This window comes from Cinclus cinclus, chromosome 13 (genome assembly GCF_963662255.1).
Source record: "Cinclus cinclus chromosome 13, bCinCin1.1, whole genome shotgun sequence".
NCBI classification, from domain to species: domain Eukaryota; kingdom Metazoa; phylum Chordata; class Aves; order Passeriformes; family Cinclidae; genus Cinclus; species Cinclus cinclus.
In genome coordinates, this window is record NC_085058.1 from 3,979,598 (window position 1) to 3,997,976 (window position 18,379).

General features: G+C 45.6%; 1 protein-coding gene across 5 annotated transcripts in view; it reads right to left on the minus strand.

The window, feature by feature from the left end:
* Window positions 1-18,379, minus strand: part of CSNK1G1 (casein kinase 1 gamma 1) — a 59,388-nt gene that overhangs the window by 24,855 nt on the left and 16,154 nt on the right. For 4 of the 5 annotated variants that reach the window (XM_062501840.1, XM_062501841.1, XM_062501838.1 and 1 more), the window contains exon 4: window positions 4,250-4,401. In XM_062501840.1, coding sequence (XP_062357824.1) covers window positions 4,250-4,401 — 152 coding nt within the window. Of the gene's footprint in view, window positions 1-4,249; window positions 4,402-10,475; window positions 10,499-15,505; window positions 15,537-16,610; window positions 16,670-18,379 lie in introns of all 5 variants that reach the window. The other variant, XM_062501837.1, reaches the window with a different exon arrangement.

An 18,379-nucleotide genomic window follows, 5' to 3' on the forward strand; every position in this document is an offset into this window, starting at 1 on the left:
TTAAAAACCAGAATTTGCTCAAAGATTCTTCAAAGAAGGGAAGAGCACGTGCTGCTGCTCCCTCCCCTCAGCACAGTGATTGATTCCAGTGTGCTGAGAAAATGGGTTTCATGGGTAACAGCCATTATTTCCAATCAATTACAGGCTGGTGCAGAGCAGAGCAGATGCTCTTCAGTCAGTCTTCACACTTTGAATCACCTACAGGACACAGCAGCAGGTTGTAAGACAAAAAGCCATATTGGGAGGCAATTCAAATGAAGATGCAACCCTTGAAAGTGGAACAAAGAGTTTCCTTGCCTCTCCACACATAACAAGCTTCCAAGTGGAGCCTGACTGGCTCATTTGATTTGTTCCTGCTACCAGAGCATCTCAGTTGTTGAAATCCCAACAGCAATTAGAGAACCTGAAAAGGGCCCATTTTTTTTTTCTTTAATAATTCTTAGCAAGTTGCAGCAGGCAGGACAATAACCTGGACAGCTGAGGTGCCAGATGAGCCAATATGCTCCAGCAGCACTCAAGGGTAAAATATGCAGCATTTATTTTCCTGCCTTTTTTCCTCCCACCTGCCTTTTTTGCTTCCACCGTACACACACAGCTGTTGTGGGGTCTTTTATATTCCTTCTTTACTTCCACCTGCCTGGATGCTTCATGCTGAAGAGCTTTGCTTAGCCATGGCAGCTAAAGACACTCCCCGAGTAAAAAAAGATGTTTCTTGGAGTAGCTTCCATGCTTTATTCACCCTGACAAGACACCCTCCCTGCTTGTGGCTGCTGTGATGTGGAGTGTCTGGGCTGCATCTCCCTTCCAGACTGTGCCTGAGCAGACACGAGCAGCGGTGCTGCGGCACAGCCTCGGCATCAAACCCATCGCAGGGCTGAAGGAGAGGGGAAGGGGAAATGCACTTCCCACTCCAGAAATGTGCTGGATGCAGAGGTGCCATGCCCACTCCTTTGGGTTTGAACTACAGGCTCAAACGCTCGGAATTCATTCTTTTAGGGGCAGAGAAACCACTCCAGGTTTTGGAATTGCTCTAACACTGGAAAAACGGCAAGCATGGGAGCACTGGGGTAGAGAGAATACTGTGAATTACAGAGGGATTTCCATGGCCACGGACAGCTGAGTCCATCCTTGGAGCCATAAATCTCCATTTCAGATGTCAGAGAAACCCTTAGGAAGGGAGAGAATCCCTTGGCACAAAGCAGGACCCCTGCGCTGAGGTGGACAAATGAGAGGATATTGTGACATTTAGCAGGTGCCAAAGAAACCCATGCTTTCATTTGCCTTCCTCCTACCAAGGCAGCAAATGTAACAAACCCTCCTCTCCCAGAAAGGTAACTCTTAAGGGGCTGATCTTGACAGCAATTCCATCTCTAGACCTTCCTGATAAATTCAAACCCTTCCTCCACACATCACCCACTTAAATATGCATCAGATCAGCAGAGAATCAAATTAATCTTGATCAAAGGTAATGTGGATGGTCACTGGTAGAAAAACATCTTGCCACAACTTGGTCCAGATCACATCCAAAGTATTCTTCCAGTGCCTGGTGGCACAACAGAGCTTGTTATAAGCTGTCAGTGAGCATCATAAAGGCTGGACTGGGCAAGAGTGAAAAACAGAAGCCTGAATAAAAAAAAATAATCCCCCAGTTTATGGGGTGTAGGGACTGACACAATGACCATATTTTAATTGCCAAGTTTGGCTTTTTTCAGGAGCTTCATCCACTGGAGCTGATCTACTGGATGTCTTCAGCTGCATGTGGAGTGTGGAGAAAGCAGTTCAAGTCAGAACAATTACCAAACAGGCTGTCTTTCTTGAAGACTCACTGTCATCCAGTCTCTCTTGCCCTCAGCCAGGAGAGCCTTCCTGATGTAAAACTATGTTTGAATTCTCCTGTGATCCCATGTGGCATTTCTTAAGAGACACTGCTCTTGTTTTTCCTAGAGAAACTCCTTTTTCTTCTAACATCTGTAAAGGTTCCACCCCAGTCCTGAGATGCTGCAACCTGTCAAGCTCATTCACACCAGCCAAGCAGAAATATGTATTGAAAAATATCTTTCCAGAATGTCCTGGTTAAAAATTGACCACGGGACTGGATGCTCCTATAGACATGGGGATCATCCTAAGTACGAGGAGAGAGATCAGGAGACAGATGCCCATGGTTAGAATTGCAGCAGCTTAAGCAGACCTGGCTGGTCAGAAGTAATAACAAAATGTAATTCATCAATGTGAATCCAAGGAGTTTGAGTCCAGCTTTCCTTTCTGATTTGTCATACACTGGAGTGTGACACAGTCACTTCAGTCACTTAGTGTGGGAGAAAGACAATTTTCCCTACAGTCTTGTGGCTGGAGCAAAGGGTTTTCATTTCATTTGAGCAGTAAGTGCCAGCCCCTTTGGAAAACAATTCTCCCAGGGCCAGGTGATGGGGCACACCTGAGGATGCTGAATGTGTCTCCTTAAATGTGCACACTCCAAGCTGGCAACTCATGAAACTTCCCTCTGGAGACTGAGAAGGCTCTACAGCATTTCCCCTTGGCCAAAGGAGCACCTGATCCTTTGAGAGAACATCAGCTCCTCCACTTCCTACTGCTTCTGCTGCACCCCTGCATCAGCCTCAGCATGTGTCTTCCAGCTGGCACCAGTACCCCAGTGAGCTGCAGCTGGCCACAAGATCAACACGTGATGCCAGTGAAGAACATCCAAGCCCAGAGCTGAGCTGCAGCCCTGGGACTTGGCAAAAGGCAGCAGCCATGACTGTGTCAATCTCGATTTCCCCAGAAGTCCCTTGGGAATGAATTTACATCTTTTTATTTTCCCTCCAAAGGTCACACAACCCATATCTGAGGCTTTGCCATCTGCTGCCTTTGATTAAATCAAAGTCAATACTATAAATTGGTTTTCCATTGATAAACACTCAAAACCAAGGGAACTTGACTGCTTTGCTGTGGGAGGCCTCAGTACCAGGCAGGTGCTGTTCAAACTTCTGCATTTCTGACCTCAGTTTTCCATTTAAGATTCTGCTGTGTCAAACTTCAGTTTATCTGGAAAGGATTGTGTTCCTCATCCCTTACATCTCCTCTTCCCTACCATGCTTCTATCTGCAGAGCTATTAATGTGAACATATAATCCCAGCTCTGCTGTGGAGTATCTGGGTGATCCCAAGGTCAGGCTATCCAAGCAGATATCTTGGATATCTGGCTATCCAAGATCTGGCTATCTGCAGATATTTAGATACTTGGGAATCTGCAAACCAATCTGAAAACAAAAAAAAGCCAAACTGAGTGGCTGGGCCCACTTACGTGTGGAAGTTTCTGCAGCACATTTAGTATGTTCAGCTTTCACGTTGTTCACTTTTAACACAAGCCCAAATCCAAGCCTGGATCCCTTCCAGCTTGATTTCCTTTCCTTTTCACGTACATTAAACGCTCTGTGATGTTGCCCATAGAACTATTATATTTCAAGTGTCAGTAATTTAAACCCATTTGATTGACCAAATTTTTGACCAAATCTGACCAAAGCAGAGCCCTGAAATGCTGGTATTTCGGCTAAGGAGGGCTCAGCTCCCATTTCCCCGTGAGGTTTCAGTCTATGGGCAGCCCAGTAGCACCAAACCAGTAGAACTGGTAGGAGTGTGGGAAGGTGCTGTGCTCTGTGTGTCCCATGAAGTGGGTGAGAAATGAGATGCTCCTGGGATGTCCAAACAGGGAGGGAGCTGGGGCAGGTACCAGGGCAGGGGCGTGTAGGGGACGTGGGACACAAGTCCATAGGAATCCAGCTTCACTGGTTCTGCTGCACAGGAAGCCAGTTTCTCATAAGCATAATTTGACCTTCCCTTCATAGGCAGGAGTTCTTCTCACCTGAGAAGTTTTCTTTTATAAGAAAGATGGAGAGGTACCTTGGACAAGGGACTGGAGTGACAGGACAAGGGGAAAGTGCTTCCTGCAGCAAGAACACAGGGTAAGATGGGATATTGGGAAGAATGTGAGGGTGTGGAGGCCCTGGCAAAAGTTTCCCAGAAAAGCTGTGGCTGCCCCATGCCTGGAAATGTTCAAGGCCAGGCTTGGAGTACCCTGGTCTATTGGAAGATGTCCCTGTCCCTGGCAGAGAGGGTGGGATCAGATCTTTGAAGGTTCCTTCCAACTCAAACCACCCGGTGATTTTATGATGGAAGAAGATTCTCTCAGCCCTGAACCTAGGATGGATGGACACCCAAGGAGACCCCAGGGCAGGGCCCTGCCCATCACTCACCAGCTGAATGGCAATCATTAACACCGTCTTCAGAGTGAATGTCCTGTCACAGAGGTCAAACAGATCTTCCAAGCTCGGACCAAGCAGCTCCAATACCATGGCATTGTACTTTCCACATGGTCCAAAGTAATACACCTGGGGGAGCCCTTCAGCTGGAAGAACAGGAAAAGAACTGGAATCAGTCAAAGGGACAAAGTTAATTCCCCTCCCCCTGCACGCACATCTTTCCTAAGGCAGAGTTTTACTGTCACTTCGTGGGTATTCTATCTGATCCTGCTCAGTAAGGAAATAAGTTGCAGCACAAACTGTGACTGAACCAAAGGCCAAAGCAGTGCAGGCTCTGCTCAGCTACACCCTGGGACAGACAAATGGATTACAGGGCAATTAACAACACCACCTGAAAGCATCGAGATCTGGCAATTTAAAGGCTTGGATTTAGGGAACGAGACACAGAGTTCCCTGTGTTCCACTAAACACCAGGCAGACAACAGCCCCAGATGTGGGCTGGCACTTGTTGGAGCAGCTAGGAACATGATAGTCCTTGGAGAAAATGAAGCATGGACAAAAAAGGGCTGCTTTGGCACCAAAGCCCTTGTTTTTCAGCACAGCCTTACACAAAACCTGCACTCAGTAAAAAGGAAAAAAAAATACTTTTCCTTTAAAACAGGAAAAAGTTCTAAATTTTGACCAATCACCTTACAAAAATAGGTGATCATGTTCATTAGCATATGTGCACACACACAGCTATCAACATCAAACTGGTAGGAGCCAGAGCCCATCTTCCCACCCAACAGACTGCTCTGTGGGAGTACAGTGGTGATACTCAGCTGGCAGGGGATTTTTGGGTGGATCAGCTTTCTGAAAGGCATCACAAGGAAAGGGAGAAATACAGCCTTGATGCTGGAAGACTCACAAAGCTGCACAGCACTCCTGGAATTAACTCTGAGTCACAGAAGAAACCACAGCAGCCCATACAGGAGGAATTTAGTGCAGGCTCAACTGCTCATTTTGCTAATCAGCACCTGCACCACACTTGGGTGTCCCAGCGTCAGCACCAAGCTGGGTAACATGTTTAAATATCTATATATTTCCAGTCTACACCTCATTAGCAGCTCCAAAACACAACAGAAAGGTTTTGTTTTGAAATACAGGGCTTTGTCTTATGTCAAAACAAAGTATTTGATTGAATGCCCGAAGATACAGCATCCTGCTATTCAGCGTAAAGGCTGAGCATGAGGAGCACTGCTATGTGTGCAGCCTTTCTTCCCACAGAGATCTATAAATCATAGCACATGGGATCTGAAAACACCGTGATTATTAATTTTATAGCATGTTTAAAACAAGGGCAGGCACACACCTGGATTTGCGTAAGTGATCAATGGTAGATACAGGAAAATACTTGGATAATTAAGTGCACACTTTGGTGTCAGCAACACAAGTGTATGTCCTACTCCAGATTTAGGGAAACCCCACTAATCCACCCAAAGGCACTGGGATCTCTGCAATCTGTGTACAATGTCACAAATGCACTGCAGAGATCACTAAAGATTAAATATCACAGAACTTGTGCTCCTAAGTACTGCTCCAAAAGAACAAAACGCAGTTTGACAAAGACTACCCGAGGGGGGTTTTAATCTCATTAATTCACATGCTCAGGGAATCTGTCACCAGGATGCATTAATGGGATATTAGAGAGTATTGCAGGAATTCCCTGTCTAACCAGTGTTTTGTGTCCCATGTAAAACATTGACCCAACCTGGGTTTGGGAGGCTGCTGCTCCTAACAGAGCTCTCTGCTTTAGGAAGCAGTAACAGTTATTAAATCCTCTAGGAAGACAGGATGGTTTGACACAGAAACAATTCAGAAAGCCAAACAATGGTGGGATATGATCCAGGCAGCTCCAGGATGCTTTCAAATATCCCCATATCAACACCAATGGCAATTTAATGTCATCAGCTTAGTGCTGAAGGCTGGAATAATTGCAACAGCTCTTGAAGTGACTCATGGTGAGACTCATGGGTTTTCAGTAAAGTCTGATAAGGACTTACCTACAAAGTCACCTCTAACACCAAGATCAGCATCCCTATATTTTAGAGAATAATAGGGTAATAATAGAGAATAAGAGAGTAACAGAATATTTTATGCAAAGTTTAAACCTGAGCCCATTATAGATTCTAGATACAGACAGACAATGAGTACCTCTACCACAATTTCTACAAGTCTCAAATAGTGGAAATGAGGAAAGAATTAGGATCAGGACTCTGCTAACTAAGGTTTGCAGGAGAATAAAATTGCAGAAAGGAATTTCTGCAATTTCTCCTTCCTTCTTAAGGAAGGTAAAAGATGCTGTTCCCAGACCAGGGGAAGATGAGAACATTTAAGAGCCTCAAGCAGTAAGGAGCGAGCACTGCAATTAAAATGAATTTCCTACTGGGCATAAGAACCAGGAAGACAGGTTGCAGCGAGACCCAAAAGGTGGGAATTTCATGTAGGTAAGGAAGCAACACTACTTAGTGCTCTCTGGGATCCCCATTCCTTCAGCTTTACCTACTCAGAGCTTACAGCCAAGAGCTAGGAGTACCCTCTTCATCTTAAACCCTCAGGAAGGCTCTGCTTTCCATGGGAGCTCTGACAATGTGAGGCCTTAGTGAAGAACATAAAAAAAAGCATCCTAAATGTCAGAATACAGGAGAGGCTTCAGGCGTATTTTTAGGGTTCGATTTTTCCCTGAGGGTTTTCCCTGACTGCCAGCTCTGCAGCCAAGGACTTCCCTCTTGCCTTTGCCAGGATAAAGCTGCTGTAAGATCTCTCTGAATTCCAGAGCCAGGCTGCACCACTGTGTCCTGCATCCAAAGGAGCATCACTGATGAGCGCTGTGGAACTCCCAGCCCAAGCCAAGGATCCTCACCTCCCCACTAGTCATAGAAATAAAGTTGGGAGGGACTTGGTGCCACACATCCTCAGCTCACTCAAACTCAACATTCACCATATTTTTGGGTCAGAGGAAAAGCTCAAAAGATTAACTTGATGTACACATTCATGGGTGAGTTGGCAGGTAAGACGGGATGAAACTTGAGATACAGGCAGCTCCAGAGCCATTATGAATAGTAAAAAGGGTCAGGCTAAGAAAATCTGCATAAAATTGGATTTTGTCACAGCCCGTCTGCATAATTTATCACATAGCTTGGCTCTATTTCAGCAAAAAGCATTGTGTCCTGGTGCCAAGTCCACTGTCACAGTGAACCACGGGACCTTCATAAATATTACCAGCAGATCCATAGATACTTAAGAAGGATGTTGCCAACTAAAGAGATTGATGGAGGAAAAAGGACTTTTTTTACCTGGGCAGTTGAGTTGAGGTTTTTAATGGAGAGTAATCACATTGGGAGAGGACTGGAAAGGTCACACAAAGCCATGGTGCCATGCTGTAGGTGAGCAGCTCGGAGTTCAGAGACTGTGGGATGAAAAGCCACCAGCAGAGCAGAGTCTCATATTGAGGATTCAAAGGTAGAACTCAACACTTTGAAGTACAAACCAAGATCTGTTTAATGCAATTAATGTGTGAAATCACATCAGAACTAGGAATTTCTCCATGGTATCAAACAGGAGCAATACGCTAATGGAAGAAAATACAGGCATGATATGTGCAGGTTCTCCTTTGGAGGAAAAAACCAGTTTATTACAGCGGAGACTGCTGTAAGCAGAAATCATCTCAATTTGCTTAACGGCTTTGGTGTCGCTGCTGACTGATTTGGCTCAGCTACATGGAAAAGGGCCCACTCCACCCTCACTCTCACAGGAAGTTTATCACCCCAATAAACACAGACTGGTTGCTGCACTGGAATTCACAGGCAAATTCTGCTATTTCAGCAGAGTGATGTCTTGGAAGAAATTCAAGCTGAGCACAGCGAAAACCTAGCAAACATTTTGTAGATTAAAGCATCACTGCTGGAATGAGAGCAAATGCAGACATCAAAGCCAAAAACTCAAGACTTTGATTCCCCCACACTCCCGAGACTGGCGTTGGTTTTCCAGAGATGCTAAACTCTCACTGCTCCTGGGCTGCCACCAAAAGGGACTTTCCCATCCTTCCTCGTGCTCTGTGGCTGAGCAATATCTTGGATCAACCCAAAAACACTTGGCTTGAGCTTGAACACAAGAATGGGAACAGTAGCAAAGAGCAGGATCACTGCTCTTCCAGAGAGTTTCATCTGAGCCAGATAAACACCTGGAACAACACCTTTGAGAAACTTCCATCACAAGATCAAGTGTCCCAGATGATTCGAGTAATGTTATCTTGCTGCCGTATGTTTTACAGCATGACTAATGGCCACAAAACTCCTCAGACATCCAAGGTACTCCAAAAAAACCACAATAGTTCAGGCACACAGACATTCCAAAGCCGTATCTAGGACTGGCTATGAAATGACGATGGGTAGAGATGCCAGTCTAAGGCTGAGGGAAATCAGAGTTTGCAGCACCTGCTCTGCATGGAAGGTACACGAAGCAGAACCCACCTGCTCCAGAAGAGCACCTGAGGCTCTGTGTGAGCATCACCAGATACTATGAATAAAACTCATCAACAGCAATACACCCAAGGAGGAAGGAGGGAGCAAGTGCAGGAAGCTGCACGTGGCATCTACGTCAATGGAAGGACAAGTGCCACATTCCCATAGAGCAAATCACCAGGAAAAATCCAGAGCTTGTTCGATCAATATTGGTAGTTTTTGAACCACCATGGTTTTTGCTCTCATGGGGAGTTGTTTTCCACTGCCCTTCGAAGAGGTGTAGCCAAATAGAGAAGCTGATGTCTTCAATTTCAAGAATTAAAGAAGAATTTAGACCCTTTCTTCAAGCAGGTTTTGACACTAAACTATATGCAGAGGGGAGACACTCCTGAGGAGCCCCAAATTCCAAAGACAGAGGGAGGGGGAAGCAATCTAAGGCCCAGCAAAGGGCTGATGCTTGATGCAAACCCATGCTCTGTGTGGGCAGCAAGAACTCTTTCTCACTGAAAAAGATGCAGACACACACCAGAAACATCAGTGCACAGAAAGTTCTGTGTGGTTTCAAAGAGGCTCTGATGAATGGGCCATAGATTGTCACAAAATTCTCATTCAGAGCAGAAAGTTTATTTTTACAAATCACAGAACATAAAATTACACAACGAACACCACAAATAGCAACTGTGAGAGGGCTGAATATCTACAGCTAAAATTAAACACGTTCCAAACAAATTAAACAAATTGCTTTAGAGAAGTCAACCCATTTAATGTGATTACACTAATGAGGATATACCCTTCTCTTAATTTTCAAATAGGAATAAAATCCTGGCTGAAAGAGAAGATTTGTGATTAACATTGACTGGACCAAGATCTCAGCTTTTAACCTCTTCGAACCCATCCCCTGCAAATCTACCTGAGCACATTAGCTAACAGGTTAGTTCTGTAGGCTGGAAGTAAAAAGACTTATCCTGCCCTTCAGAGTTTGGAATAGTCTGCTTCAAAAATAGAAAGATGGGAGGAAAGCTGAGATTGGGCTTGTTACTGGGAATAACCTTCTCCTAAGGATCTTTTATATATTTGACTGGATGCCTTTCAGAGACATCTTCCTCCAAAGTACAGCTGAAAAAGCTTTATAATACAGTCTTTCACCTTCAATCTTACCTTGAGGAGCTTAGGGAAGGACAGAAATTTTTGGGTGACTGAGAACGTTTTCTCTTATTTGAGAAACAGCAGTTGAGATGTGAAGGAAAACAAGCAGAAAATGCAGTTTCTGACTAGCACCAGCTCACTTGCAGGTGGAAAAAGAGGTGGTGGAAAAGGTCTGCTACAATCTCACCAACCACTCCTAGGCTTCACAAACCTTGAACTGGCATAAGATTAGAGAAAGAAGCTAAAAATAGTAATCTGATCCAACAACCACACAGAGAAACATCCATATGGAGAAGTGGGGTTGGAGGAGCTGGAGGATGGCCAGCACTGCGGCAGCTCCAACGGTGATCCACAGAGATGACCACCATGCTATGAGTGCTTCCAGTCTGTAAAGCTCCTGAATAATTTCCCTGCTCTCCTGAGCTCTGATACTATGGTTTGAGAGCCCTCAATTTACCTTTAGTTCTTTCTCACTCACCTGAGCAAGGTGAAGAGCAGCCAGACCTGTCCAGAGCCCCTCACACATCTCCTGTCCCCAAACATCCTCCTGCTCCATTTGCTCCAACTGCTGCCAGACACTTGGCTCTGCTGCCAGCTTTTCACAGTGTCTTTTCCCTGCTTCGTCTGGGCAATAAATCATTTCTCCTAGCAAATGCTGAATGCTCTTGCACCACTTCCTAGCAGGAATTTCTGCAGCAGGACTTTCTGCTTTAGCCCATCAATGGGTGAGGAAGAGGAGAGGCAGAGCAAGGCCCTACTCCTGGCCTTGGATGTGGAAAAGATGCAGCTCAAACACTCTCTGAACTCAAGAGAAAATAACTCAATGGAGAAAGAACATCAGAAGCTGGAAGGGACCTTGAAGCTGCCACAGGCAGGGACATCTTCCAGTAACCAGGCTGCTCCAAGACCCATTCAACTTGGCCTTGAACACTTTCAGGGATGGGAAAGCCACAGGAAGGTATTGGATCAACAATTTCTCCCCTGATGACAGCAGAGAAAGCTGAGCTGTTCATGGGAAGAGATGACACTAGGCAAGGAATGATGCAGAAGTTGTTTATATGAGCTGTGAGGAGACAGAGTTACTGTCATCTCCAAGGAGTTCCATGCAGACTCCAAGACTCCAGCCTCTCTCCCACTTATCTCAGGACATGCAGGATGTATTTAATCCCTGCTGCGTTTTGTTTCATTTTGGTAGTATTTGAATCTACAAAAAGGAAAGGTAGGGGAAAAGAAACAGCAGAAAAACAGACTGGGGAAGGACAGAAGGAAGAACATATTTGTTCTTGCTGTTGGTAAAAATCCAAACAATTTGATTTTTACTTCAACTGCAGAAAAACAAATCTCAGGATCGCTGTGTTATTAGAACAGGATGGCATTTCATCTTCCTTGAATGGTACAAGCTGGTTTCCTGATATCATGTCTTCACTTTATTCAACAGCTCTTCACATCCACAAAGCAAGAAGCACTTGAAGAGGGGGTACCAAGGAGACATTCATATTTGTATTCATAAAGATAAAAAAAGATTAGGAGGAGAATCAGCCCTATCTGGAAAGGTCAAATGCAGGAAAACTTTCAAAATCTGGGAAATTTACCCAGAAACATCCATTCACAGGCAGTTTTTTAGCCCTAACAACTAAATTAGTCAAGTGAAATTGTTTCTATTCTTGACAAACACAAAAGAATAAAGCACAGCACAAGAAATCTTTTTCTTTTTTTTTTTTTTTGGCAAGTTTCAAAAAACTGAATTCACATTTCTAGGGCTTGGGGGAAATTACTGCATTCAAATCTTCATGTTACCGTTGGATTTTATATCCAACACAATGTCTTGCTCCAGTGATGATGGCAGCTGGCACACAGAACAACACCTTAAGTGAAAGATAAAACTAGTAAATAATTTTAGAAGAGTTATTTTAAAACACCCAAAAATAGTTCTAGCTTAAGTTCTATCCTTATTACCTTTCCCACACACCTGCAATACAAGGACAAGGATGAAAGAAAGCCATTGGAACAACTGCCCAGGGCAGTGGTGGAGCCACTCAATAACATTCCTGGAGGTACTTAATAGCCACGTGAATGTGACACCTGGGGACAAGGTTCATGGTGATCTTGTTGGCACTGGGGTATGGCTGGACTTGATGGTTTGAGAGGGTTTCTTTTCCAACTTAAATAATTCCATGATTCTGCTCCACTGCAGGTCACATAGCCACGTGAGCTCTGCCAGAGTACATCTGTATGGCCAGCTGGGTACTGCTGCTTAAGAACACCCACAAAAACCCAACCAAAAAGAAAGAAAAATCAATAAAGAAAGAAATTACACCCTCCCCCTCCCAAATAAAAAAAAAAATTCCAAGGAGAAACTGGAAGTTGCTCCTGATCAGTTTTCCTTCACTGTGCAATTCCTCAGCCCTACCTGCTGAAAGGGAGTTAAGTGGCAGGTTTGGGCCACTTCACTTGAACCAGGTAACAGAGAAGTTGACATGAAATAATAGGGTCCTTGGTAATTTTCTTTTCTTTTGAGAACAAATTCATAGAATTATGGAATATCCTGCACTGGAAGGGACTTACTAGGACCATTGAGGTCCAACTTCTGTCCCTGCACAGGACACTCCAGCAATCCCACCCTGTGCCCGAGAGCATTGTCCAAACACTCCCTGAGCTCTGGCAGCCTTGGCACCATGACCATTCCCTGGGGAGCCTGTTCAGTGCCCACCACCCTCTGGGGGAAGAAGCTTTTTGCAATATTCAACCTAAACCTCCCTTAACACAGCTCAATTTTTTCCCTCAGGTGGTGTTCCTGGTCACAGGGAGCAGAGATGAGAACTGCCCCTCAGCTGCCCTTCAAGAACATGTTATGCACATGAAGTGATGCGTGTTAATGACATTACAGTTATAATCTTCAGAAAAATCAGCAACAGGAGTTCTGTGGTTGCTCAGCAGCACTCAAATTTAACTCCAGAAGCAGTGCCAGGAAGAGCCAACTTATGGGCAGATGAAAAATGCCACAAAAGCAGCAAAAACAAATTGCTTGTGCTGAATGAACCATTTTGGTTTGATCACACCAAGTGCTGTGTGGCCCCTGCTCTTCCTCAGCTCATCTCCATAGGAGACTTGGCTGGAGGCAGAGCTTTTCCCTGCTTTCTCCCCAGCTGCACACCGGGGTGGCTCTAGCACAGTGACAATGCAGGGAGAGTCTGAGAGCCTGAGCTGTGGCTCAGCTGCAGCCACAGCACTGAGCAGTGGCCACAGTCAGTCTCACCAGGACAGTACAAAGTACATAAGGCAAAACTGGCATCCAACAGGCAGGATTTGTCGTGGTGGATCCAACAGCATTCTTAACTGGGATGGCAGATCAGTGAGTCAGATCCAGCTGGATAAAGCAGACACTGCTATTGGACACATACCTTTGGATGCTCAGGAGGAAGATGATGCTCAGCATTGCTCAGGCATCTGAAGGCCATATTCCCACAGACTGTGGTGGGACAATCTGGTGCCATTTCTGGAAGCACTACCATATGTGCCATCCCAGAGCTCTGCTGGGATCTGCCTGCAAGGCTGTGGTGAAACTTGGGTCCCCAGTATTCATACTGGTCCCACTGGGAGGGTGGATTTTTGCAGGATTGCCCCTGTAGCAGCATCAAACTAGAAAGTGATGGATAAGAATCAAATGCATGTAAACTCTCCACAGCAAGCCAAGAGACTGGCATCCATCCATCCCATCACTACTGTAGGACTGGAGGGGAAAAAGGATTTTTCACATGAGTAGGAAAGTGTTACCCACACGGTCCTTCCAACCTGAGGGAAAAGCACCCACTCCCTCTTATCACAGGAGAATCTGCTGCCAAACAGAAGTTCAGAGGTGCTAAATCAGATTCAACCTCCAGATATTATCTCTGTTTCACCTTAAGAGAATCAAGTAGGAGCAGGTAGGAATGGAATTTTAAAAGGAAAACTGCCACTTTCAGACAGAAAAATTATTGCAAAACTTCAAAACTCCAGCCTGACCCATCATAGACTTGGGCAGAGCCTGTGGCTTATCTTTCAGCAATGAAAGGAGGTTTTTCAATAGCAGGCAGGGCACAGCTCCAAAACACAAATTTCAAACCCACTGGAGACCCTTTATGGGAGGGAGGTGGGCAGCCCTCCATAACAGGACTTCCCTGGCACAGCTCAGTTTTTCACTTTAGAAATCTCCAGTGTGTGTAGGCTGCCCCTGCTGCATTGGAAGGGATCCCCTAAATCCAGCACCCACCTTCCAAAGGGGAAAGAGCTTGGGATTGAGGCAGTGCTCAACACCTGACAGAGCAGCCCCCCTGAAAACTGATTTTATAGCTTTAGACCTCAATTAATTTCTAAGTGCAGCATCCCCATGGCTTGAAGAATGTTCATAGAAGGGATAGGAAAGGGGGTCAAGCTGAACAGCCACCCAGCTCCTAACCCTTATTAATTATCCTGGCCCTATTGCCAAACTGGGTTTTTCATTCAATGTAAATATAAATTCCAAAGTTTATCTTCAAACATCACGTATCATGTGAACTCCTCATCTGTGGAAGTTTTCAAGTCCAGGTTGGACAGGGCTTGGAGCAGCCTGGGGTAGTGGAAGATGTCCCTCCCCATGGCAGGGAATGGAATGAGATGAGCATTGTGGTCCCTCCCAACCCAAACCAGTCTGTGGTTCTGCAGTCTTCACCTCCCCACTCCAATGGCTGAGGCACTGAAGTTTCCAAGAACAGCCTGGGCTGATAGCCAGCAAGACATACTTCAGCTCAGGGTTTGCTAGAAAGTACCAGAAGCAGAACAAAGACCTTAATGATTGAATGTCTGTCCCTCTCCTTGTGTCCTGCTGGATCCCCAGAGCAGTAGCACATCCCACAGCCTGCTCTTAGCAGACATTGCTGACTATGAGGAGAACCCAGTGAGGCATCTGGGATGGCTTGGATGAGTCCAGCTGCTACAGGTTTATGGCCATGTCAGGCTTCAAGGAAAAGTGTCTCCAGGAAAGGCATTTTGCAGCTTTCCAGTGCCCTGCTGTTCCCCTTCATGCACTGTCTGGGGTTGCTGGTGTTTGATTTGTGATTACTGGCACAGATACTGGAAGGATATGAGATGCATGAAGAGTTTTCAAAATATAAAAAGGAAACTGCCTTAATCTCATATTCAAATATTAATGGCCTTGCTTTAAAAGCATCCGATAACTTCCAATCGACAAAACCTAAATTTAGCCCAAGGAAGTCAAAACTCCTAATACTGAGATGCTGAAATGTACACATCCAGGAAGCCCTTCCTAACAAGGGAATGGCCACATGAAAAGAAAGCCAAGTATTTTTAAATAGTGAAACATAATTCTCTGGAGATCAACAGCAAGCCAGCTCTGAAAGCAGCAGGCTTTCATAAACTGAGCACTTTACAGTAATCCATGATATTTCATTCTGCAATTCAAAAGCCTGCAAGTCCAGGATCCCTCAAGTTCAAGCTCCTTGGACTATTCTGACTTTACAATGAAGCTGCTGATAACCATTCTTAATATGCATCTCAGCGTGAGGCTTTCCACTTCTTGCCTAAAAAACATCTTCAGTAGAATGAAACTGTATCTCCACTGCTGAACATCTCCCACCTATGGCCAGTGGCACACTTCTGTGTCTGATTTGGGAATGAAGACATTTTTCTTCGCTTGCAGAAAATTAACCAAACATCTTAAAACCTTGGGGTCTATTGCAGGCATCTGAGGTAGGGAATGACTGACATGAGATGTGTCCCAAAGCTGTTTTCCTTCTAAACAAATGTCAGTTTTGTATCACCTTGCACAGATGAGTCACTTATTGAATACTTACAGTCACTGAACACTGGCAATCTAAAATATTTCCTGTATTTCAAAGGACGAGGCTGCAGTGCTCATCCAGAGCATTGTAGTGTGACAGGTATGAACAAACCTTTCCATACAAGAAGCAGGACACAAAATACCTCAGGTGACAGCTCCACACAAGTACAGACTCACTTTGAGGTGCAGAAGGGCAATCCTTGGAAGTGCTCAGGGCCAGGTTGGACAGAGCTCCGAGCAAGCTGGTCTAGTGGAAGGTGTCCCTGCCCATATGGCCACAAGTTGAGCTTTAAGGTCCCTTCCAATCCAAACCACTCTATGATTTTATGATCATTCCCACCCAGCAGCTCCATCCCCCTAAAATCAGCCCCCTGCTAAGGGGTTACCCGGCTCAGCTCTCAGCCACAGCAATGTTTCCATCCAGGTTGCAAATATGAGTGGGAATTCTGAAGATTAAAGTGGCCACTATTAATGGATATGTTCACACTTCTTAATTAAAGGAGGGTGGGGACCACTTGCACTAACCCTCCCTCACATGGCCTCAGGTTACTCCCTCTTCCTTGGGGAAGAGTGTTGTGCACAATGACCTCCCTGCAAAATCTGTTGGCAGCTCCACCAAGGCGACTTGTTTACATCCATCCTATAATGAGCTCTACCAACATGACCCATAATTGCCACGTGAATGACACCATTGTGCAACCAGCACGGAAAGAATTTCTTCATAAAGCACACCGATACATACAAAGTGTTTGTGGGTAAAGCAAGAGCAACACAGAAAAGGTGCTCAACGCAGGCAATCCTGATAGAACTCCATAGGCAGCATGGATAGCAGACAGCTCAGCCACACTGGGGAATATATATGCAAATATTGACTATGCAAAGGATTGGTTATTTATAACACCTTCATTTCCCTCAGTCCTACCTCCTGACAAGTAAACAGACTGCTTTGCTCTGGCGAGTTGTGCAACACAGAGAGGTCCCAAAGTAAACACACAGACTCCATACTTCATTAGAGGTGAACTTGTTTACAGAGCAGGAATTACAACAGAACCACTGAATCCGTCAATATTCTATATGCACTGACATACCCCTCCCTGACTAAGAACAATCTGCTCCTACACTGTGACTCATCCACTGCGTGGGCTGGGGACAGCAGAGCTCTCGGTTTCCTGGGATTCTCCAGCGTATCAGACTCCTCTTCTACTCCCCACCAGGCCACTGTGGAGGCTCATGACGTCTGACATCCACGTGCCAGCGTTACCTGCCCATGCTAGAACGACCCCTGGCTACAGAGCCAGGGCACAGAACTCAATGCACAGAGCCACGTGTCTGAATGAATCACATGTGCAAGGTGGGACTGTGAAGGGTGGGGGAAGGTGTGACTCATCTACCAGCTGATATAAAAATAAACTACTACTGAATCAAAAATGCATGACTTCTGCACACGATGTGCACAGGCAGAAGCTGTCACTATGTGGAAACTTGAGCATCAGCTCCATGCAGCCAAAGAAATGTGGAAGCACACAGTGCTCCATTTTACCTTCCAAAGGTGATGCTTACAGGGAAGGCGTTACATATGGCTCAACAAGGAGAGATGCCAGAGGTGCTTTGAAATGTGGTAATGAATCCCAGAATGGTTTGGGCTGGAAGGGACCTTAAAGTCCATCTCATTTCACCCTCTGCCATGGGCAGGGACATGTTCCACTACACCAGGTTGCTCCAAGCCACATCCAATCTGGCCTTGCACACTTCCAGGGATGGGGCAACCTGTGCCATGGCCTCCCCATCCTCGCTGCCCATAATTCCTTCCCGATATCCCATCTATCCCTGCCCCCTGGAAATGGGAAACCATTCCCCCTTCTCCTGGCACTCCAGGCCCTTGTACCAAGTCCTCTCCAGCTCTCCTGGAGCCCCTTTAGGCACTGGAAGGGGCTTTAAGGTCTCCCTGGAGCCTTCTCCAGGTGAACACTCCCAGCCTGACTCCAGAGCAGAGAGGCTCCAACCCCTGAAACATTTCTATGCCCTCTTCTGTACTTGCTCCAGCAGTTTCTGAATAGAAGATTAGATTCTTCTAACTTGGAATCAGCCTCAAAACAAAAAGAGCATTCCTGTTATCTACAAGCAAACAGAGCCCACAGGACAGAGCCAATGGAATCACTGAGACCTGGTGTGCCACCAGCTACTGCAGGACTCCTGCAAGCCATGGGAAAAGCAGTTGCTTTTACTCGTCTCAAACCAAGCAGGAGGGTCCTGGGATGCTGCTGCATGCGCAGAGGGAAGTTCAAGCAAAGCCAAAGCTTTGTCCACGAGCCAGGGGCTGGGTTTGTTTGACCATGGACAAGTAAATTATTTTATCCCACAAACTTCAAGTACAGGGCACAAATTACATTACGTTACTTATCCAATACCAGAAACATGCTGGAGACTTGAGCTACTTCTGGAAGCACTTGGGGATGCAAAAGCATCTGGTCAAGTTGGAGTGGGAGCTCCTTTTGTCCCCAAGGTATGGAAGCAGCAGATTCAAGCATCAGAATGTATGAAGCATCAGAGCAAGGAGAAGTCAAGGAGCAGAGAACCAGCCTTGAGGAGGAAGGAACACCTGATACAGCCAGTCCTCAAGGAGGGTCATAGAGCAAGCCTAATTTTGGGGAATAACTATCA